Here is a 25,014-nt window from a genome sequence, read left to right on the forward strand (position 1 = left end):
TTTTTCAAGTGCTGGGGAGTTGGTGCGGAAGGGAATACTTGAGGCTAGCTCCTGAACACATACAATCTCTAAGGATCAATTTCCTAGGAACAAATTCTTTGTCCTTGCTGAAGAGAGTGAATTTCATCAGTGCTCCAAAGAAACTGCTGGAATTTCCAGTACACTGAAGTAAAGTGAGAGCTAATGCATTACTGAAAGGTTATTCAACCTCTGAATGGTTCTAGAACAGACATTCCCATGGGTTGAGTACACTGAAATTTATGGCTAATTCTGCATAAGATCTAAAGAAAAATGTCAGCGTACTTTATACTACAGATTGGCTCAAACTACACTTGGCTGGTTTATTTGCAGCATTGCTTCATGTAACTAAGCTTTTCATGGCTAAATCAAAAGTAGTGGTAGTGATTAATTCTTGTTACATCTACCTTAAATGAAGATGGATCATAAAAGCTGATTGGTCAAAGCTCTTGATGTACCGAAGTGGTTGTGACTTTAAAACAGGGCAGAGAACCTGTGACTCTTCAGTTGTTGCTGGGCTTAAACTCAGAACATCCCTGACCATTGGCCATGCTGGTTGAATTTGGAGTCCATCAAAGTTCTTCACATGTAGGAGTTTGCATCTACGACGATTCTCAGTCTAATTAAGGCAGAAGTCATTGTTGTTCGATTTGTTTCATTTCGCTCATTTGTTTTTGTTTTGTTTAGTATTAAAAAATACTAAGTGGTTACACAAATTACAATTGAAACCACAAGTAGTGAATCGATACATAACAGCAAAATACACGAAATAGCCAGGAAAAAATTAGGCACAACATTAAATAAGAAGTGCTGAAACTATGCCTTTGGGCTGTTACAATGCTTTGAAGAAAAGGCATAGTGACCCACAACCCTAAAGAGTCGCTAACAGTGAAGGCAATGCTGGACTAGATGGACAAACATGGCAGCCTCATGTGCTCCTTTCATGACATCATTGGAAGAAATGGATAGGATACCTACAAACTCAGTGAATGATTTCCCCCCACTTCCTTTAAGGACTAAACTCTTCCCATGAAATAGTTCAATTCTTAAGTCCCAGCACCTAGTGTTATTTTAGGAGATAACTATTGCAGCTAACCAGTGGTCACTCTCTCCTTTGCAACCAGCACATTGACATGCTCAGTTGACATCTTACTGGCCAGCCTCTCTCGCTCTGACAGCTCATACTTGACTGAGAACCGCAGGACAGGAGCCCTTTTGTTTGCGTTCTTTCCAGACATGAGGTTTAAATACACTTCAATACAAGGAGCCACAGCTGAATTATTATTAGTAGTTAGGACAACTCCTGTGTCCACATCGAGCCTTTCTGGTTTGTCTAAATGCAAACAAACTGAAGCTTCAAGGTGGGCGCATTCGGTGTGCCTTTGATGCTGGAAGTTTACATTCAGTGACATTGTGCTTTGTGGAACACGTCTTATTTTATTTACACATATCTACTGTCTCCCCAGCCTGGTAAAATCAGTTTCTGGCTTAGGTTATTATCTCTAGCAAAGATTAGATGGCTGACTGGCTGGGTCTGGGAAGTGATCCCAGCTTCATTATAGAAAATTGATACAGCTGCTGGAAAAGCTTACCTTGAACTAGCGATAGAAGAGGAATTTGTTTGGGCCACATTTTACAAAGGAGTAATCTCATAACCAAAAATTGCTTATGGATCAGAGTGAAACTCCAAGTCATGAAATTTGTGTTGTAGCATTTGGTGAACAAAAAGTATGTACACATGTATTATTTAATATGTATTGTATGGATGAGTACACTGAAAAGGGTAAATTTTACGCAAGTATGTTCACAATGTGTACAGTTTAAATGTGAACTTGTCTTTCCACAAAATGGGACAGAATGGGACCTATGATTGAGTGCCATAAGGCTGAAATGGGAACAGGATTAGGCTGTTCAGATTGTCACTCCGTGAAACCCAGAAGATCTGAGCAGCAACAGGGTGCTGGGTAACATCCCTTCCTTGGGCAAAGTGCTGGAGTGGGTGGCTACTAGCCAAATCTAAGCACTCTTGGATGAAGTAGATCCATTTAAACTGAGGTTTAGTTCTGCTTTTAATAATGAAATTGCCTTGATCACTCTGTTGGATAGCCTTTGTGGGAGAGGTGGGGGAGGCGGGAGTGTGACCTTGTTGATTAGTCTTCGCTCTCCAGATTTTAGATCTGATTTAAATCTTTTTAGAAGTCTGTGGCTTTTATTATGTGAGCCATCCAGATAATTTCTTGTTTTAGGGTAGCCTATAAATAATGTAAATATGTTGGTAGAATTGCAAGTAAACAAATCTCCCCCTGCCTCCAAGATTGCTTAACTGTGCATTTGTTTGTACCAAAGTCTTTCTGTTCTGAATAACCTTATATAAATTGTCCCAGTTTTAGTGGCTTGGGTTAATCTATTTCAGTTGATTCCAACCCAAGTTAATGTGCACAAGTCTGTGATGCTGCTGTGTGCCTTCTTAAATATTAGAACCAATAGTCTCACTCTTCCAGTTTGTTCATGCTGCAATTACAAGATGTGACACCAAGTGTTTGCTTTGACAAATCCTCTTTGGTGTCTCATGGGTGAACTTGAATCTAAGTTTTGTTAGAAGTGCTCTGCAGAGTGACAATGCATACTAATCTCAGGAGTTTATTGCTATTGTCTAACATAAAAACTTGTTCACACAGCATCCTGCATTCAGAGGTCTTCCATTAGTCATTCAACTTAGTTTTTGTTGTAGTGGAGTCTGGGGCCTGCTGACTAATAAAGTCAAATGCAGATGGGAATCATGATGATTGTTGAGGAGAATTCAAACTGCTGCTCTCTTGTTTCTCCATTAAGCCCCCTTCCAAAAACTTAGTTTCTAACTCTAGGGTTACCATATTTCAAAAGTTGTTGAGCTTTGGGGGGGTGGGAGGGTGACAGAGTTGAGCCAAAATCTACACTACCGGCATGGGTTGCCATGCACAGTATGTAAATTATGCAATTTTTTATGTTCGGTTTACAGTACAGTGGTACCCTGGGTTAAGTACTTAATTCGTTCCTGAGGTCCGTACTTAACCTGAAACTGTTCTTAACCTGAAGCACCACTTTAGCTAATGGGGCCTCTGCTGTTGCCACGCTGCCAGAGCACGATTTCTGTTCTCACCCTGAAGCAAAGTTCTTAACCCACGGTACTATTTCTGGGTTAGCGGAGTCTGTAACCTGAAGCATATGTAACCTGAAGCGTATGTAACCCGAGGTACCACTGTACAGTCATACCTCAGGTTAAATATGCTTCAGGTTGAGCGTTTTCAGGTTACGCTCCGTGGCGACCCGAAAGTAACGGAATGCGCTACTTCCGGGTTTTGCTGCTCACGCATGCGCAGGCGCTTAAAATGATGTCACGCGTGTGTGCAGATGTGGCGAATCGTGACCTGCGCACACGCAGACGCGGGTTGCGTTCGCTTCAGGATGCGAATGGGGCTCTGGAACGGATCCTGTTCGCATCCAGAGGTACCACTGTACTAAATAAGTCAAGCAAACATACTAAATAGGATCCACTCAGGGCATCAGAACCTTTTCCAATTAAAAAAATATTGAGATTTCACATCACTTGCCTCATATGAACCACCACGCTGGGGTGGGCCTGGTTAAAATCTGTCATTGCTGATGTAAAAACTCTGGTCTCAGTATTGGTTGATTTTGAGGCTAAATGATAAGGATTAATGTGCTTTTAAGTAAACATTCTTTCCATATGTACTTAGATTGCACCACTAATCACCATAAATACTTAAGCAAGCACTCACGACAAATTTTTCATCCTGCATAAAGTAAAACAAAGAGCAGTTAGGCCACCACCCAGGCCAACGAAAATTTCAAAGACCTGCCTCAGCTGTGCAAATGCCATTGTAGAACCTGCTGCTGTTTTGAAGGAAACACATAGCTTAGCAGCCTGTTGGCTGGATTTCAATTCTCTCCATTCCAGGCAACATGATTAAAAGTCTTTTCATCTCCACTGGCTGCTGGTGGCATAGAAACAGTTGTAAAGCAGAGCAATTAAAGAAGCTAGACATTAAAAATGAAAAATAAATCAATATTGTGGTTGGATGTGAAGACATTGAAAAAACAACAACCCCCATCCTGGAATTTTCCTCCTATCTGTGCCCCCTTCCAGCCTTCAGATTAATGTTGATTCTTGATCATTTATTTTGCAGCTCAGTGGAAATTTTTGAAATTGAGTTTGTTCAGGAAAAAAAATGCAAGCTTCACCAGGTTTGCCCTGGATTGGGAAAATGCACAAACTGTCCATTTCAATGAAGTTACTACAGAGCAGAATATGTCTTTGTGGAAAGCAAACTTGCAGCAGAATTTGGCAGAAAATGTCCAGAACATCTAAAGAAATGCCTTGAAGGCTTTTTGCAGTGGTGGTAGGAGAGCACATACTAGTGGGATGTCACAGATGAACCTAGTAGGAGGTTTTTCAGCCACATATGAGAGTGAAACCTGCTATTGCGTTAAGAAAGGACTTTTTTGTCCTCAGATCAAAACTTCTAGCAGAAAGGAAGGAAGTTCAGCCTCTACTCACTCCCACAATCTTGGGATTGCCACTTTTTGTTTTGTGTAATGTACATGATCTTTAAATCCTTTTTTGTAACTTCTGTTTAATTAGAAGGTCTAACGTGTCTTACATTCAGTTGGAACGTGTGTGTGTCTGGGTTTATGAACAACTGTAATTTTGTTTCATACAACTGATGTGTGTGATGTGGGTTGGTCTTGACTTGAACACTTAGGCTAGGCTTATGAAAGGATGTACAACCCTTAGCTGATGTTGGTGACTTATTTATTTATGTAGTTTTTTATTTAGGACATTTGTATACTGCCCCATGCGTAATGTCCATATGCTTGGATGATTAGCATAAGATAATTGAATGCTTTAAGCAGCCTGATTGGATTCTGATGCTCAAAATGTTTTGTACATGATATTGGCTAAGCACTGACCTGTACTGCTGGACATGAAATGTTCTTTTCTGTGGTTCATATATCTACCTGAACTTGCTTTAGGTAACAGGAACATCTTGAGGGTGAGTGACTAATTTAGCTTATTCACTTGCGAATAAGTATTTTAAATGTCTCTATGGCAACCTGTCTCCAGTGATATGCAAACTATTTGAACAATCCAAGGAGGAGCGATACCTTTCCCTTAGTAATGGGATAAGCTTCCCTTAGTAATGTGGCGATAAGCTGAAAAGATGGCTAAAATAAACACTTCAGCATTAATGTTTAAACACAGCATCCTCTTGACTTAAAGATCTCTGTTTGAACAAGGTTCATGCTGGTGCAGAACAAATTTTGGATGAATTTCTAATAGGCATAGCTGACCTTGCAGCTTCTTGCACTTGGTTTTGCTGTATACATTTGTTAGTACCATTCTAAGAAAGAAAATTACAGTGGCTCACAGTAGGATAGACCTTATAAATCCTTTGCATGTTATAAGTCAAAGTCCAGGACTATTTTTGCACAATGCAGCATGTGAACACCCAAGGTTAACATTCCAGACACGCCCTGTCTCCTGTTTCTCCTGGCACTGAACACTGTTCCACCCTCTCTTTCTGAAACAGTTTCATTTGCTTGCTAATATGGTCTTCAAACGACAGACATTTGCATTTGTCCTCCCCTGATATTTCAGTAATTCCAGGTTGTTCAAGACCTGTATGTGAATACCATAGTGTGTGGTAGAAAGGCTCGTTTTAATCAGCCTACAGACTAGAAATCAGTGTGCCCTGCATGCAACTTTTGTCAGTTGTAAACAGATTTTGCTTAATGGAGAAGCTACATGAAGGCAAAGAAGGGAGTACAGCCTTTATTTTATATTCATTTCAGACTCCCTTTACTTTTCTGTAGTAAATGGATTCTGTAGTCCAGGAAGGCAATTAAGACTGAACGTACCAGGTCTATAGCAGGTACTTTGAAAGTGGGATACCATATCTCAAGGGTAGAAAAAACATTTGGCTTCCCAATACAGTAGATGGAAGACTGCCTTTGAGCCCAAAGTGATAAGGGGGAGAAAGGTGGAAGGATCTCTAGAGGACATGGGCATAGGGAGTTGGTGCTTGGCATTGTTTGTTAGCACGAATGAGAAGCTGCACAAGTGTGGAGAACAAGAGGTTTATAGTATGGATTCTCAGACTTGCCTGCAAGAATTCAATTCAAGGGATCAGGCTCCCTTGACTTGATTCTACAGTGACTTAACAATGTGTTCAGAGGACAGAGCACACTCATAACAGGCTGGTTATTGAGGCTAAAGCCAACCATTTATCAGTTAATGTGCAAGATTGTTTAAGACAGAAGTCATTCCTCTCAATAAATTTGTCAAGCTGCCCCTGAAAGAAGTCTCTTATCCCAAATATTGAGCCTTTATAAACGAATCTCTCTATGCCATTGTGTTTTCTTCTTTCCTTCCTGTGCTAATACTGTCCCTCCCTTCCCAAAGAGGATGTGAGGCTGTTTTCTAGAAGTGTTAAGAATATTCCTGGTGTAGGGGCCAAACAACTTTCTTCCTAATTTAGGCAAAGTATTGGAAGGAATCCTCCTCTGAGAGAACAAAGTAGTAAATCACAAATTCTGCATTTGGGTCACTGGTCCAGTTGTATTGATGTCTGGTTTAGGCTGAGTTTCCAAACTTTTGTACCTGTAGTGTGCCGTATATGCCAAAACTTTTGGCTTTCCTTGCATCAGGCAGAGAATAATTTGTTGGTCTTACTAAATATTTGTCATCTACTTTATAATGCATTACGGATAACACTGAAACAAACCATCATGGGATACATTATTAAATGATTAGTCAGCAAGTATACTAGGTTTATTGGTATAGGTGCTAGTGTTGGTGTGTATGTATGTATATATACACACACAAAATATTTAAGTCAAATTAATAGGCATATTTCCTATTCACAAATTGTGAACCATCGCTATGCTGGATCTTGGAGATGAACTAGTCTCTCCTGATAAAACCCTGCTTATTTTCTTTCTACCCCCTCATATTAGATTCTCAGAGGGAACAGAAAATTGTAATAAAGGTTGAAAATAGCAAACAGTAATGATGAAGATTCTGTTTCACTGTCTAAAATTGTACCCCTCAAGTTGATCCTATTTGGGGAACAGCAGCAGAGCGAAGCTGCTATAGTGAAGCTCTTCAGCTCTGCTAATTCATAACTCCTGCACTGACAGTGAATGCTGTTGCATCTTTACTGATCAAGTCCTCTTTCTCCAGGGGCAGCTTAGTTTAGCCTGAAATTATCTTGTCTTTTTGAACTGGTTCAGGCAATCATGTCTTGCCTTGTTAAGCTGAGATATGCAGCAAGTCTTGCTTGTGCATGGAGCCCCTTGGTTCCTTGCTTTTTTGTCAGCTGCAGTTAAACCAGGGAGCCTTTTAACTGTAGTTTCGCATTTCATCCAAAGTGGGAAAACACGACTGCTAGCTTCAGCACAAGCTAAGATGTTAAACCAGATTCAAACCACGTTTTAGTATATTCACTTGTTCTGAAGCTGTAATCTTCTTTTTCAGAAATAGTTAAATAGTTATAGTTAAATAGGTTTAATGGCAACTATCAGTTGAAGGGAGGAGCAAAGGAGATCTGTGCATGAACAAAGACTTGCACATATGTTAGTTTAATAATCTGAGATAAAAAGCTAAAGGACCCCTGACGACTCTGGGATTGCAGCGCTCATCTCGCTTTACAGGCTGAGGGAGTCGGCATTTATCCGCAGTTTTTCTGGGTCATGTGGCCAGCATGACTAAGCCGCTTCTGATGAAACCAGAGCAGTGCACGGAAACGCTGTTTACCTTCCCTCCGGAGCGGTACCTATTTATCTACTTGCACTTTGACGTGCTTTCAAACTGCTAGGTTGGCAGGAGCAGGGACCTAGCAATGGGAGCTCACCCCATTGCGGGGATTCGAACCGCTGACCTTCCGATCGGCAAGCCAAGAGGCTCAGTGGTTTAGACCACAGTGCCACCAATCTGAGATATGATGGTCCAAATGTGACTGTTATATACACATACTTGGATGTATTTACATACCACCTTCCTAATTAAGGAAATGTGTTTGAATTCCTTTGTCTTGAAATGCTGTAGAAGGGTCACTTTTATCAGTAAAGAAAGACATGCATGACACACACACCAATGGAAGGAATTAATAGGTGGCTTTAAGGACCAATTTGCCCTGTATTCTTCTTCCAGTGGGCAGAAGGAGCAACAGCCACCTGGAAGTGTGGTCATGCAGCTTAGCTTCTCAGGACCAGTAGTAGGTTTGCATTGGTCTGTCTGAAATCAAACCTTTATTAGGCATTATGCAAATAAAAACCGTAAGAAGGAAAATAACATGTAACATTGGTCTGTCAAGCTTCATTGCAGTGAGAGGAAGTTCTCAAGTTCTGAAGGCTCACCATATTCATGGTGCAAGAGAGGGTTGTTTTTATGAAGTACACAGTTCTTTCCTCAGTTCTTTTCTTTCCAAAGTTCTTTTCCTCGACTCATGGTGAAAGTGTGATGGGCTTTTAACTGCTGCTGTTTTTAGTTTTGTAATTGGATTGTTTTATATGTATTTTAACACATATTTTTGTGTTATGTTTATAACCTCCCTTGGGAGATCTTTGCCCTGAAAGGTGGGATATAAATTTCTTAAATAAAAATATGAAAAAGCTACTTGTGTGTAACATTAACTTCTTTTTCTCCATAGGCACTTGCTGCCAATGCCGGCACAGGATTTGCTGTGGCTGAGCCTCAGATTGCCATGTTCTGTGGAAAGCTTAATATGCATGTCAATATCCAGACTGGAAAATGGGAACCTGATACTTTTGGGACAAATAGCTGTTTTGAAAGGAAAGAAGAGATTCTGCAGTACTGCCAGGAGGTAAACAATCATTCTTTGTAGCTGGTGCAACCTTTGTTTAGATCCTGATGACTCATAACTTCAGCTAAATTTCCCAACTGCAGTGCAGTCCCTTCTGCAAAGCACTTTGCCACAACATAGAGATCATGAGGAAGTCCCACTTGTGACGTAGTTCCCCTGTGCATGAAAACTCATATGCACTGGATTTGTGTTACCCTTGTCTGTTCAGCATTTTGCAAAAGCTTCCATTGTAAAAGGTTTGGGGATTGCATTCCTTTCTCTCTCTAGCTATTATGAAGTATTTGCAATGACATACATTCTCTCTCTCTCTCTCTCTCTTTGTGTGTGTGTGCGCACGCGTACACACACACACACACACACACACACACGCACTGTATATCACTAGTTGCCTTGTTACCTGAGGGTAAGTAGTGATAGTTCAACCATCATTTAGATCCTGATGACTGTTAACTTCAGTGATAGTGCATCAATGGGCAGAAGTGACAAAGAATGACTGTAAGCTGCAGGTTCTGGCCTTAAGGTTGCAGGTGCACCTGATACAATCACATTTCCTGTGTTTGACCTGGCCATATCTACCAGGATACTAACCCCAAAGCCACCATCACGGTTGTGCTAGGTGATTGGTGTTACAACAGCAGCATGTTTCGGCTTCTTTAAGGTGCTGCATTGGTAGCAACAATCTGATAGTGCCCACCCAAGCAAATGGAGGAAGCTTTCAGCACATGTGTAAGTCGTGCATATGTTCTTGTGTTTAGGAAGCAAAGAACCAGCATCATTGTGTTGGCAGTTGTGAATTTTGGGAGATTTTTTTTCTTGAAAGGTCCATTTTACCCTTGATAAAATTTGATTTTTCTGCAACTTCCAAGGCTGGAGTATTTTCAAGCCCAGAATAACTACCTTCAGGAATTTCCTCATCTGTATAGGAGATGGTCAGGTCTGAGTGGTGTTCAATTTAAATATCTATGTGCTTAATATAACACCACAAGGCACAACCAGAATTCACTCATGCAAACTATAGTTTGCTTATTCAAGTGTAGAGGTAAGCTATGGTTTCTGTTAAATAAACAATTACTTAGGAAAGCAGAATATGTGAAGTGAAGGGGGAAGGAGGAAGCAAAAGGGAATGTGCAAGAAAAAGGGTCGTTCATGTAATGCCAAATGGGGATTTGGCATTACATGTGAACTGGCCTGTTGTTGACCTAGTTTCTTATTTCGATAAACATAACAGGCTTTTTGCACATTTTGTGTCCCTTAAGTAGTTATCTTTCCTTCTTAAAATGTTGTTTTTCCCTGTCTCCTGCCAAGAGTCTATCAATTCTCCATGTGTATAGTATTTCTTTTCACTTTTAAAATAGATTTATCCAGAGCTTCAGATTACAAATGTGGTGGAAGCCAATGAGCCAGCCAGCATTGAAAACTGGTGTAAAACAGGCAAGAAGCAGTGCAAAGGCCACACCCACATTGTTGTTCCCTTCAAGTGTCTTGGTAAGTACTTCCATTGACATGCCTGACTTTTGTTAGTCTCTATTTCCTTTAGTTATTACAACCCCACCCCTTATTTGCATGTAGAAACTTCATATCAACATTGACTGTGTGCATATTGATCATGCCAATGGTGTTTCTTTCAAATGTTAAAAATATTTATGCAGAGAGTGCATAGAACACCTTTTATATTTTTTTATTCTGGCTGGTTTTAATTAATAGAATTAATATGGTAAGGCTCATATCTGTCGTTGATTTAAGTATGATATTGTTACTTGCATGGAGTCTTTGGGCATAAAATGAAACTTGAAATTTTAAGAAAACGCAGTGGATCTTTCATAAACTCAAGAGCTACCCAAGAAAGGAGTTTTGGTTGTTCTCATTTGTCAGGGTGGGCATATTTCAAGCTTAGGAATTCTCCTTCACTTTTTCCTTGAACTCTGAGGTCCATTAGTTTGGAGCCAAGTACAGAATAGGGGCCTAGAGAGAGATGGTGGGGTGGGCATATTGTTAGAATTAAGGAATAGTGTACCAGCTTGCTATGAACCCTAGCCTGAAGTCCCAGAGAGCCACTTCCAGTCAGTATATAATGCTGAAGAGCCCACCAGTCTGAGTTAGTATAAGGCCACTTCATATGTTCCTTAAGCTGGGTAGCTCAAGTCTTGCCAGTAGAATGTCCTTTGCCTTATAAGCATGAAAAGTCCTGTCTCAGTTGTTCTGGAGCAGGGGGTCAGCAACCTTTTTCAGCCGTGGGCCGGTCCATCGTCCCTCAGACCATGTGGTGGGCTGGACTATTTTTTGGGGGGAAAAATAAAAATGAACAAATTCGTATGCCCCACAAATAACCCAGAGATGCATTTTAAATAAAAGCACACATTCTACTCATGTAAAAATGTGCTGATTCCTGGACTGTCCTCGAGCTGGATTGAGAAGGCGATTGGGCCACATTCAGCCCACAGGCCTTAGGTTGCCTACCCCTGCTCTGGAGTCTCATGGGACGTACCTCTCACAATTGCCAGCTGAAGTTGCCTCTGTGGCACCTTCTCCAAGTTGGTGAATGGCTGTGTTAAGACTGGTCCTTTTAGTGCGGTATTTGTTTTGCTGATCTTTTATGTCTCATCCCTGATCATAGTTTATTCAGATCGATTCCCTAGGTTGTGAAATGTGGTTTAAAGGTGAAAATGAACAAAATGGGGCAACACATTGTATAAACTCCTAGCTTGAGCTTTCCCCTGTGCCATTGCAGGCAGGTAGTGGCCATCATTTCTATGGCGTCCGAGGGGGAAAGAGTTTTTCTGCTGTTAAAAGCAAGACTGGCAGAGTGGGGACTCTTTACGTGGTGACCCCTGACAAGCAACACAATGGTTTGCCACTGGAGCATGTCATGCAAAGAGAGTCTGTCTCCGCATGGCCATATTGTGAGAGGCTTTCTCCAGTTTCCTAAGTCAGTCACATGTATCAATATCCTTTTTTTAAAAAAAAAATTAAAGTGAGCTCAGATTGTGGGAGATTTCTGAAATTCTCTGCAGAGTCAGTAAGCATAAGATGTGCTTCTAGAGTGCTAAACAGATGAACTTGGCCTGCGAAAGATTTAGTTTTCAATGGAAATAGGCCACTACTGTGATTGTGCTCCTTCTCTATTTTCTGTGCAGCCTCAGTTTTGTTTTGTTTTTTTACAGAATTTCAGCTGCAGGTGGAAACTTAACCTCATACTCCTTGTAGATAATTTGCTTTGCTTTTCCTCTGGTTTCCCTTTTCCTATGGCAGTGGACAATGAGGCGCAGTTGGCACTCTTGCTGAACTGTAAATATGCGAGACAATAGGTTGATGGGAGTGGGAGCAGAGCTAGGCTTGGTGAAGAAGAAAAAGCAGACTATACGTAGACTGTTTGGTTAAGCTGCTGCGTGGACTAGAAATGCCTCATCTGTCTGGCTTAAATGTGAAGTGTTAGCTCTATTAGCAGTGTTCTTGAAGGAAAGACATGCATACCGCAGCTTGGGTTACTTCCTTAAAAACTACTGATCCTTCAATATAGGAGATAATTTTAACAGGAATGAGAAACCTCTTTAGTTGCACAGCTGAGTTGGAATTCACGTGTGCCCTTTCTAAAATTAACTTCATTCACATTGTATTCTGGCTTCCATAAGATGATATACTGGAGACATATTTCTTTCCAGGTTCATTGTCCTCACTGAGTAGATGTGCAAGCCCATGTTCTTGGCTCTGATACCAAGTCAAAGCAGACTTTGGAACAGTTTAGAGTTGGCAGCAAGTTAAATGAAACTGTAGTAGCAAATAATGTTGGGCTTTTTGGCATGGATGCCTTTACGTACATTAAAGCAGGTGAGAAACGCTAGTGCAGTGTTTCTCAAGCTTGGATCCCCAGCTCTTGTACTACAACTCCCATGATCCTTACCTAGCAGAACCAGTTGTCAGGGATGATGGGAGTTGTAGTCCAACAACAACTGGCGATCCAAGTTTGAGAAACACTGCACTGGAATCTATAAGTTTCTTTTTATTGCGTTTCTATCCCACCTTTCCTTTTAAAAGGACTCCTCCTTGCAGGTTTTTTTCTTCTTCAGAAGAACATTATAAATAAGAAATCAGTGTTGCATGTTGCACTGTGAACTTCTGTGTTGTGATTCAAGACCCAGGAGGCTGCGAGCCACAAGCAGCTGCTACAGAGCCAGTGTGGTGTAGTGGTTAGTCTGCTGGGCTAGGACCTGAGAGACCAGGGTTTGAATCCCCACGTGACCATGAAGCTTGGTGACCTTGGACCAGTCACTGCTTCTCAGCCTAGCCTACTTCACAGGGTTGTTGTGGTGATTAAATGAAGATGCCATGCACCCTACCTTGAGCTCCTGAGGAAAAAAAGTTGGGCTATAAATACAATAAAAAATAAATATTTCTTAGGCCTTGGTTGCCTTTTGGCTACTTGGTGGTGGCGTGCTTCCTTCTCTGGGCTCTGTTGTTGCACTTCTCCATTTCAAGGAAGCCAAGGGTGAATTCCATTCTATCACCACACTAGCTCATCCAAGCAGGCTGCGTCATTCTGGTGCTGTGGAATAATATAGGAACACTTGCCTAATACTGTTGGTTTCAGAATTGCTTCTGCTTATGGCAGGAAATACCCATTGATCCCCACACCCTTGCTCCTTAGTCCCACCCCTCACTGCTGTGCTTTCTGCCACACGTCTACATGTGGCATAGCTTCTCTGGCCCTTATCATGTCACTTCTGGTACAGGGTGGTGATGGAGATACAGTGGTACCTCAGGTCACATACGCTTCAGGTTACATACGCTTCAGGTTACAGACTCCGCTAACCCAGAAAGAATACCTCAGGTTAAGAACTTTGCTTCAGGATGAGAACAGAAATAGTTCTCCGGTGGTGCAGCGGCAGCAGGAGGCCCCATTAGCTAAAGTGGTGCTTCAGGTTAAGAACAGTTTCAGGTTAAGAACGGACCTCTGGAACGAATTAAGTACTTAACCTGAGGTACCACTGTAGTATTTGTTATCAGGGGACTCCTGATTCCACTTCCCTTGCCCCACCCGAAGTGAAGTGCTGTGAGATGAAACTGCACAGGAACTGTAACTTTTTCAGCAGCTACAGAAGCTTGTGGGGGATCACAGGGGGCTCATTTCGTCAGCCTCAGGTCTGCTTTTGGGGCATGAGGCGTGTTGTGCTACCTTGAGCACTGTATGCTTTAATGAGAACTGAACTAGCAATGAGGTCATCACCCCAGGCAGAGGCCTTTCCCATCTTGCCTCTCACAGAGCTTTGCTGCCTAGAGATGGGCATGAGAGGGAGGAGAGGTTGTAGTGAAGACACCGTTTCTTGGCTGGTGATCACAGTGAGAGGCGGATCTCATTCTGTCACTGGAGAGTAGCATTCAGAGGCGTACCTAGGCTCCTTTGCACCCTTGGCAAGGAGCTGTATTGGTGCCCCTCATGCTCTTGGCAAGGAGCTCTGCCAAGGCTCCTAGAAGAGCCAGAGTGGAGAGGTGCAATTTTTGTGTGCCCGCCTGAGCCTGGGCCCTTGGTGGGGGCCAACCTTGCCATCCCTTAGGTAGCATTCTTAAAGAGCCTTGTGAATTCACCTTGCGATTTGGGGGTATAGCTGGAATCCCAGTGTGGGTGGGAGTCTTACCTCAAACGAAAGCAGGACTTTTAATTATTTTACTTTTTATTTCTTTAGAACATTTTTATATCCTACTCTTCAGCCAAAAAGGCTCCAAGAACATCTTACGTACCATCAAAACAAGACAATACCTACTCATAGGCTTACACTTAAAAAAACAAACCAAAACAAAAATCCACAACACACAAGGGAAAACCAAAACCCAGACACCAGTTTCTAAACATTTGTTCCTATATGGACCAGTTGGCAAAGTTCAGGGGCAGGAGGCACCTGGTGGAGCTTGGCCTCCAGAAAAGCTGGTGGACTGAGCCTTCTGTTTCCTGTCTCTCCCACTGAGGTGGTCTGATGGAATGGCTCCCCCCAGGTGACAGTTTGAGGGAGAGGAGTGAGCTCTGCTTCCCAGTTCTCCCACTGCTGGAATAGCTGCCACCTCATCGCTGTTTATGTACAGCAGGTGTGGCTCACCTGGTGGCCCTCCAGATCTTGCTGGACTCAGCCAGCATGACCCCTGGCCAGGGATGATGGGAGCTGTAGCCCAGCAAACACCTGTACTTCAACAAGTGGCTTCCTATTAGCTACTGAGCCAAATTCAATGTTTTCCTTAAAGCAGATAGGGACCAGGTTCCCTAAGCAGGATTGCCTCTCCTGGACCAAGCTGGTTTTTCATTTTGCTTTTGCTTTGCACCCTGCTCAGTTTTATTTGTGATACACAGTTGTATTTTGCATCTATCTAATTTATCTAGCTTTTATTACACTTTATTGAAACCTGTATTTTTTATTTGAACTGCTTAGATTTTTATTAAGTGGTATAAAAACTTTATAAATAAATAATGCTTCGGCTGCCTTGGTTGGAGACTGCTGTATCTTTTCATCTTGTTACTTGATTTGAGCTGTTAAATGAACTCCTGAAGAGATTGCTTGATATGGTTATAATGCTGTTGATATTATTAGTATTAGATGCTCTTAATTGACATGTTAGTATGCTTTATGCTTATTTGAACTTTTTATATGATTTGAATAAACTGTTAATTCATTTGTCAATGCTACATTACAACCTATTATGCTTTTTATTATGGTGTTTATGCTACTGTGTTTTAATTGTCTGTTTTCTGTGACCCACAGAAAACATTGAGATGTGTCCAATGTGAGACCTACTCAGAGTAGGCCCGCTGAAATCAATAAATTTGACTAGCTTAGACCTTTTAGTTTTAATTGGCCTGCTCTAAATAGAACTTTGTTGGATGCAACCCAGTGGATTTGTGAAAAATGTCATATATAAATAAACTGACTGCTATATTTGCTTTTTATTCAAACATTTATTCAACTGCTTATTGCCTCATCTGTTCTGCAGCTTCTTTATTTAGTCTCAGCTTCTTCTAACTTTTGTCACTCTTCCCTTTCCCTTTCTCTTGATTCATCTAAAACCCAGCTTAGAAGATAAGTGGGACACATAGGATATAGGCCCCATGCAACATTGGGACTCCCAAATGCATGAGGTTGAGCAGCACACTTGAATGGGCCTTAACTCAGAATCTCCCTGCATTTGCAAAGGTGGCATAATACTATTTGCGTAGTCTTGTAGTGTCCAGTGGACATAATGTTCCATGTAGGACTTGGCATGCTGTTAGCACTAAACAAGTGTTAAAAAATAGCATTAGTAATAATAATAGCCATGTCCATCTTGGATACTGGACAGTGAAGTGGTTCATGTTGTGTATTGAGTCAAAGGATTTTATATCTGTATTATTATTGTCTGTATTTGCATTGGGGTAAAGTAACTGCCTTTTGGTTTCAGAGGGTACAGCTACTATTGGTTCATTTAAGCTGCTGTATTTGGATCCTCTGTCTTATTGGTTTCCTCCAAAAGGCAGGACTGTGATTGCCTGATATTGTTCCCTCCAAAATGTATCCTTTCTAGCTAGTCCCCTGTCCCTATAAATGTAGCTTTCCTCTCCCCAGTCTTTAGTCTTGTTGCTTTAATAAAGAAGTGTTACTAGAGAACTGTCTCCAGCATATTATGTCAAGAGAGCTGAAATCACAAACCCCACGTCACAACAGTTCACATGTCAGGCTAAGTCATAATGGCTCCAACAAGACTTTTCCAAGCCTAATTATTGGGCGTAGTACAAGCTTGCTGGAGTGTGCAAGCTGGCAAAGGAAAGTTAACTCTTTCCTCGCCAGCTGCACACTCCAGGAAGGTCCCTGTCCCCCTGCCCCCAACCTAGGCTTGGGAATAAAAGCAAAAATATCATTTTCAAATTAATTACTGAGTGGGGAGGGGGGGAAGAGTCATTGTGTATGTATGCAATGTGTGTGTGGTCCTGGCAACATTTTCTCCAGTTTGTACATATACCTGCTTGCCCCAAAAGGTTACTGATCCCTGGCTTAATTGTGAATGTGACCCAATCAAGAACAAACTGTGGTTTATTTCTGACTTAAAGCAATGTGTGTTTGTACAACATGACGGGCCATAATATGGCTTGGTTGTACTGCCCATGCAGCACTTGTGAGATGGGAGCAGAAGAATGTTCATTGTTTAAGATGGACTGTGGCTTAGTGTGGCATGTGAACATGGCCAATGCTGTAGCCTTTATTGGAGAACAGAGTATTGGTTGTTCCTTTCTGGTTAACTTTCTTATAGTATTGGGTGTTCAGAGAAAAAGTTGAAATAGCTTAGGGTGCAGACCTATTCATACTGGGCTTACTCACAGGTAAGTCCTATTTGTGAGACTTACTTCTGAGGAGACATATTGGATTTTGATGTCAATCTCAAGTTTCCAATTACCTCCAAATGCATGTTTTAAAAGCCTTTGCCATGTCTTCTCCCTGTTTGAATTAATTTAATATCCTGAGCTCCTAGATAAAAATGAAAATGCTTGCAGTTGAGAGGCCTTCTAAATATAGAGATATTTTACCATTCCTATGGATCCAGTTGCATCTTTTTCTGAGACATGAAACTTTAGTAGCATCAACAAGGCATCCTGTGGTACCTTATAAGCTAACAAATTTAATGTAGCATAAGTTTTTAAGGTTGATGGTCTACTTCATCAGATGCAAATAAATGTCTCTAACTAGAAAGTAAAGCTTGGGACTTGTGTGTGAGATATGATTTTGCAGTTGACTTGTGCTCTTTTCTTCTTCACAGTGGGGGAGTTTGTCAGTGATGTCCTCTTGGTTCCAGAAAAGTGCCGGTTCTTCCACAGGGAGCGGATGGATGTGTGTAAAAGCCACCAGTACTGGCACACTATATCAAAAGAGGTAACTTGGCTGCAAGAGAAGGAATGCCCTGGCCTTCTCCCATAAGATACCATAAAGTGGTATTTGAGAGAAAGCTTGAAATACAGAATTAGAAATGCCTTTCTTCTTTCAAGGAGCAATAGAGGGGAGGTCAGCTTGCAACGAATTTGAAGAATATCTTCAAGTTACAAAGTTTTTGACTAATACTGAGCCACCAAAATGAAGCAATTGAGATCCTGGGTGTAAATCATTGTTCAGCCTGATTTACTAAGCAAAACAACAACCTGTTTTCCACAGAGTCATGATTTCACTAAGTTAGCAGTTTGAGAACTCCAGTTTGTGCCAGTTCCATGCAGGCTTTGTTTGTTATAACTGTGGAGTTCTGTTGACATTTGACTCCCTTGCTACTAGGACATAGTAGCCTGATTGGGGCTTCAGGGTTCTTATTTTGGAACACTGGAGATTTTGGTCCAAGTTTTTGGAAGGCAGATCTATTTTCAGATTTTTATTTGAGCATCATCTTAACATGCTTCTAAAGTGTGATTCCTAGAATGATAAGGAATATTCACCCTTTCACTTCTTTGGTTTAAAATGCAGAAGTAGTATATGCTCTTCATAAAATTACTTTGAATTGCACAACTTTGGTTTCAAGCTAAATTGTGCATTGCATTGATATGTAACTTTGCACCAAGGCTGTTGAAGCTATAAAGCCCCAACCCCTGCTGGAAGGTCTTATTGAGTCAGCAACAAGTTGGTATCTTACTTCTTAGATGTTATGTGCAGTTTCAGCTTCCAGGCATGGACCTTCCTCGTCTGTTGACATTCACTGCCCTATCCTGAGTACCACTTCTAAACAATCAGCAATTTTATGGCAGACGATCTAGTGACCCTTTGCAACCTAGCCTAAGGTGCAATGCTATACAAAATCTGTATGTCGTCCTTTAATTGTGTGTGGGGGGGATGATGTAAGAGGTTCACGCATTAAAACAGTCAAGAGATTCTGTTCTGACCCATTGCTTTTAATACTTACTCCAGGCCTGTTTGACTGAGGGGATGATCCTGCACAGCTATGGCATGCTGCTTCCTTGCGGAGTAGACCAGTTCCATGGCACAGAGTATGTGTGCTGCCCTCAGGCCAAAATTGTTGATGAAGCTCTTTCCAAGGAAGAGGAAGAAGAGGAGGAGGAGGAAGAGGAGGAGGAGGATGAAGACTATGACAGTTACAAAAGGTAATTGTTACAAGCTCATTTCACATTTTATTGCAATGTTTTCTTCCCATTGGTTGGGCAGAGAAAAGCTTTGTGAGGATCATTGGGAGACGTTAGGGCCACCTTAAGAGCATAAACATGGGATGGAATCATGCTAGCTTGTTACGATCCATAGATCATTAGCATTGTTGCATGGGGTGTCTGCCTGGTTCAAGAAATGGGTTTTATTTTTGTTGAACTTAATGTTTTGAAATTCTGTGCTCCTCTTTGCTTCTCCCCCTGCCTCCTCCTGGGCCTCTTAAGTGTGGGTGGGCAGGTTGAGGGTCATGGACTAATGAGGTGCTGGCTCCTGTGAGTCTTTGGAAATAGATCCATATAATAAAACTTAAGAGCCCATCTTGGGGCCACTGCTACAATAGCTTGTGTAGATGCAATAGGGTAGTTTCCAGACCTGAAGTTGGTTGTGCATCCATTCTTTTCTTCCAATTCTTTTAAAGTTGAGGGGAGGAGACTCGAAGCCAAATTGCTGCACATTCATGCCTGCAAATAGCAGTTGGTTTGCCTTCTAATTGTATGTATCTTTTGTAGTGAGTTCCCCACTGAGGCAAATACAGAAGAGTTCACAGCAGCAATAGCAACAATGGATGACGAAGAGGAGGAACAGGAAGAAGATGAGGAAGAAGTGGTGGTAGATCGGGATTACTATTACGATGGCTATAAAGATTACAATGAAGAGCCTCCGACAGAACCAAGCAATGAGAAATCGCTTGCTGAGAAGGAAATAATGAGTGATGTGAAAGGTAAACAGCCACATTACAGCTTCACTCAGCTCTTCTTTATTCCAGTAGCTGTCAAATTGATCTTGCCAATCCATATGTTGAATGTTCCACTTCTAGTCTAGTAGCCTTTTTCCTATTTGGATGTTTTAATTGCCAAATAGGTCAGTGGAGAAGAGCTTGTATGCCATTCATTAGAGACTAGTCTCTTCCTTCCCCCAAATTGTGGGACATACAGTGCCTACTTGCCAAGTGTATCACTGGCAACTCTTACCTCTGGCACTCTCTCTTGGGACTCTCTCTTTGAAATAGCTTTCTGCTATCTAATTTTGGAAAACATTGCCAATCAAAACATTGTTGTTTTTAAAATATGGGTTACTTGGGTGAAAAGTTATTCAGATTTTCTCCTTCATAGAAAAACTAGGAAGAATACTATCAAAAATGATCAAATGGTTTGTCATTTATACATTTCTATGTATGCTACAGTTTATCCATCAGTCAGCCCATCTATCCCAAAGTGGCGCAAGCTTAGTATAAGCAGTTCTGCTTTTGGCTACATGCTCTTATAGTGACATTTACAGCAGGCCAGTTAACGGTATCGGCATAAAATGTGGATAAATTCAGATTGTCAAACAGATGCCAGCAACTCCTGTAACCTTGCAGGTACAAACTCTTTGGTAATCTTTCAGAATACCATGATTTCACTTGCTGGAAGTAAAGCTTAGTACGTGTGGAAGGGCCACCTTGGATCTGCATGTTTTCCTAGCTGGTCACGCTTTCCCCCTTCAGTATGATACCTTCAAGATTTCAAATTGCACCAAGTAAGCACTCTTCCTCAAAGAACAATAACCCGAAAACGACAATTGAGTAGTCAGACTTTTTTTGGTGGTTGGGGGGGGGCAGGGTTTGGGGAAAACAAACACACACGCACACACATAATTTTTCTGACTCAAACAGCTGTTAGTTAGCCAGTGTCTCCTAAAGCCTCTCTAATGTGAAGCAAATGGGATTAAGGTGCACCAGTTTTTGTGACTGATGTATGTCAGTTCCAAATTTTGGACTTCTCAACACGGTGCAAATATATAGCCAAGAGGAAGCCATGCAGCAGGAAATGCTCTTGAGGAATGATGAAATGCTTTAGCCTCCTTGCTTCTGCCTTCGGTAATTGTTCCTCAGATGACAAAATACACTTTATGACAAATACACTTTTGCTATGTAGAAGACCAAATTTTCAATCTTAAATTTATAACCTTATCAGCAAGTAGGCTTTAAATCCAAAAGTAACTTTCTTCTATGTGGGTAGCATTAATAGTCAAGTTGTTTCTAAGCTTCCATTCAAATATGTTGGAGTACAGAATGCCATCCATATTATGTGGATGTATTTCAATGCTTGAAAGAAATGGTCTCAAATTCACACTCCCCTCTTAAATTTACCGTGTGCGTTCCAGGTTTATCACCATAAGTGAGAACTAGGGCAGAGCCTCAGCTTTTAGGAATTTCTAACCCAATAAGACATGAATGATTCCACTCTTGAACCCCTAGTGGTGGGAGTGGTTGAAGCTACCAAATCTGCTATCATATTGAAGGTCTTTTTCTTACAATGTTCTAGGCCTTTAACCAGTGTGGCCTGGCTGTTTAGGACACACCCACCCACCCCTGAATGAGGTTATGGGCTTACTTTCCACAGTAGATGACCATTTCATGTGCTCAAATTAGTATTTGTGGATTCTTCAGACAGTCAGTTTTCCAAGTTGCACAATTTACCTAGTTTCCAAAGAAAGCTGCTGAGAGGTGGCAGACACAAAGCATTAGCTGTGGTTGAGAAAGGGAAGGGCTGAGCTGAAGGAACTGAGGCAGGAAAGGAAATCCCTCGTCCACCAATATTGTCCTTTCTGGGAAGCAGGAAGAATAAAACATTTCGCCACATAACCTGCCCAACCTGGTTGCTAACCACAGAACGACTTTTGCATGAACTGAATGGAAGCTTTGGGACAGTTGTTTGCATGGTGCAATGTGGCCTAGATGTTTCTGTGCTGCAAAATATTTTTTTCTTCCTACTTCCCCTTTGTGGAAGTGGCACAGATGAAGTTGAGCGGGATAGCGTTATCATCACTGGGCCTACTTTTGGCCCTAGTAAACAGGTTTTTCTTATCAGTGATGGGAAAACTGGAAGCTTGTGGATAATGGATCTGTAGCACCCCAGGCAAATGTCAGTTCTTCAGCTAAGACTAACCTAGAGCCATCGCTGCTGTTGTAATAGCTTAGCTAAGCTGTGCTTGTCACCAGCTGATGCTTTAACCATCTCCCACACAGCTGTCTGCTCCCAGGAGGCGATGACAGGTCCCTGCCGGTCTGTGATGCCTCGTTGGTACTTCGACATGTACAAGAAAAAGTGCATTCGCTTTATATATGGAGGCTGCGGAGGAAACAGGAACAATTTTGAGTCAGAGGACTATTGTATGGCTGTGTGTAAAAAGATGAGTAAGTCCTGCCTCCCACCTGCCCTCTTGCAGCAAGCTGTTGTCCTGTCTGTCTTCTCATCCTTGACCAGGTCAAGGAAAGAGCTGTGTGTAGCCTTGTTCTATGAATCCTGGTGTCTGCTGAAACGCTGTCTGTCCTGCAGTAGTCTTTCTTGTCTGTGCTGCTTTAGGTTTTAGATCCAGCTTATGTTTCTGCAGCTTGGGAAGACTGGCTTCCCCTTCACACACTGGTCTGCTTTTCTAAACGCATCTCACCTTTGCAAGGTCAATGAAGGCTCAATTGATCCCTTTCTACTTTTTGCAGTTGGAATTGAACATTTTTGTTTGTTAAATCTGCTGCCCTTGTTCACCTCAGCTGACCTCCTTTCTTACTCCCTTCCCATGGAATCCTGCATCTTTTCAAACACTTCCTCCATATGTAGCTATTGGTATGAGATACACACTGGTACTCTCCCTCCCTTCCCCTTTTTTTGAATGGAAGATACTGCTTCATTTTCTGCACCATTAGAAATATGAGCTACAGCTTGATGACTCTATTTGATAGCTTGAGGCTTTTGCCTGCTCTCACAATAAAATATCCCCCCCCAAATTAAGTTATTGTTAAATTCCAGCACTTTCCTTTTTGGCTGTTGCAGAGGCCTTTTGAAAGGCCTTTTTTGTGCTTTCTAGGGCTTGGCAGTCTGTCTATACAGCAGTAATCCTGTTTACAAAATGGGTTCCATGCAAATGCTTTTGATTAGGTTGATCTGATTGAAGTGGTGGAATAAAAGATGCGGATGTCAGGAGCTTTTTGGACAAAAGTTCATCCCATCCGAGAAGGATTTGGGGGTGGAAATTGGAGCCTCCATATCAAAGCCTGATTCAGAAACACTAAACAGTATGCGACACATCCAGTCTTGGCTTCCATCTGCAGAGAGAGAGAATGCCTTTTTACATGTGCAATGTGTGCTGTCTTGCCACTGTTTCACTTAATGCTTACCATGCTGAACTAAAAATGTTGTGGGTTAGAGTGCCGTGTTGCGACTCCCGCTCAGGGCTTTATACAAGGTATTGGATGAAATGTGCAGTTCTGTGAACAAAATCTTCCTGCCTGAAAGCAGTTCAATTTGATATGAGATTTATTGACTTCAAAATGGATTGATCCAGGTGATCAGGATTTGTGATGAACTCATTCTTGCATAGATATTGAGTGATGGCTCTCATTTACTTAAAGTATATTTTTATTTCCTTAAAACATTAGTACCCCATCTTTTTACCAAATGTATGCAAGGTAGCTAACCAAATAATTGAACAAGAACAATATTTTTAAAATGCTTCTGGAGGAAGAAGATAGAAGCCCAAGTAGATATAATTCTGTTTGTCATCTGGGGGGGGGGGGATATCAGAATTCAAACTCTGGAATGCAAGCAATGGTTGCGACAACAGGAAAAAGTCCTGTCCCCGGTCACAGTATTGGTTCAGATAGCATGGGTTCCAGGAGCCAGGACTATTGATCTCTGCACAGAAGCAGGTTTATATGAGAGACAGCAGTCCCTCAGATATCCTGGTCCTAGATGGTTTGATGATTCCTAACACTAATTGCTCTTTGCTTCAGAATGGGTCAGGATGCAGACCATGCCCCAGCGATAAGCTGGAAAAGGCATAAACAACAACCTGTCACTTAAAGATAATATAGTCATACCTTGGGATGAATACGCTTCAGGTTAGACAAATTCGGGTTGCGCTCTGCGGCGACCCGGAAGTAATGGAGCGCGTTACTTCCAGGTTTCGCCACGCGCGCATGCGCAGACCGTCAGAATGATGTCATGCGCAGAAGCGCCGAAATGTGACCCGCGCGGACACGGGTTACGTTCGCTTCGGGATGTGAACGGGGCTCCGGAACGGATCCCGTTCGCATCCCGAGGTACCACTGTACTGTAGGATGAACAACAGTTAGGAAAGTCCTAATGGCAAAAATATGGTCTAGTCTCATCCTTTCCACTTTGGAAAGATGTCCAATTTGCTGCACAAGTCAATGTTTTTACTGTGCTTCTTTGTGCTGCATAGCGCTCTCTCTCTCTCTCTGTGTGTGTGTGTGTGTGTGTGTGTGTGTGAGAGAGAGAGAGAGATGCCATATCACCTGATAAAGCTATTGGGGGCAAATGAAGTTTGAAGTGTGTAAATCTCTCCTTGGGGACTGAATATCTGAAAAATCTGGACATTTCTGCACTAACGATCTGTGGGTAGTTTCACTGAGCAACAAATGTATGCAGCCTTGCATAAACCTCTTGCGAGATTAAAAGCAGCATTCTAAGCAATGGTTTGGTTACTGATCCTGCATAATACTTGCCCACTGTTGGAGAATGGGGTGGTCTTAGAGATATGTTACTTGTCTTCCTGTAATACCATGTGAGGTGCTGTAGGAAATTGGCAATTGATAGAAGCGAGAAAGGAGTTCTGGAAGGGATTGTTAAAGCCTGTTTCTGAGAGGGGAACCACTGGCAGCATGTTCCCCCTGCCCTGGCACCCTTAGTTACAGCAGCAGCTGACTGATCCAGGGCCATTGACACAACGGGTCCTGTCTTCTGTCATCTCCCCAGTTCCTCCTACTCCTGTGCCTACTGATGATGTGGATGTCTACTTTGAAACACCAGCTGACGACAATGAGCATGCCCGTTTCCAGAAAGCAAAAGAACAGCTAGAGGTTCGACATCACAACCGCATGGATCGGGTGAGCCTCCTCTTAAACTGTAGCAGGGCTGCCCTTGTTCTACAAATTCAACTCTGCAACCTCGTTGTGGTTAGCCAGC

At 42.0% G+C, this 25,014-nt stretch overlaps 1 protein-coding gene across 7 annotated transcripts in view; it reads left to right on the forward strand.

The window, feature by feature from the left end:
* APLP2 (amyloid beta precursor like protein 2) overlaps positions 1-25,014 on the forward strand; it is a 55,241-nt gene that overhangs the window by 15,837 nt on the left and 14,390 nt on the right. For 4 of the 7 annotated variants that reach the window (XM_083479245.1, XM_083479244.1, XM_083479246.1 and 1 more), the window contains exons 2-8: positions 8,730-8,903; positions 10,259-10,388; positions 17,670-17,782; positions 18,797-18,990; positions 19,558-19,769; positions 22,059-22,226; positions 24,805-24,935. In XM_083479245.1, the coding sequence (XP_083335371.1) occupies positions 8,730-8,903; positions 10,259-10,388; positions 17,670-17,782; positions 18,797-18,990; positions 19,558-19,769; positions 22,059-22,226; positions 24,805-24,935 (1,122 nt within the window). The remainder of the gene's footprint in view (positions 1-8,729; positions 8,904-10,258; positions 10,389-17,669; positions 17,783-18,796; positions 18,991-19,557; positions 19,770-22,058; positions 22,227-24,804; positions 24,936-25,014) is intronic. The other 3 variants (XM_083479248.1, XM_083479249.1, XM_083479250.1) reach the window with 1 other exon arrangement.

The sequence above is a fragment of the Podarcis liolepis genome (assembly GCF_965112155.1).
Source record: "Podarcis liolepis genome assembly, chromosome: 16".
NCBI classification, from domain to species: domain Eukaryota; kingdom Metazoa; phylum Chordata; class Lepidosauria; order Squamata; family Lacertidae; genus Podarcis; species Podarcis liolepis.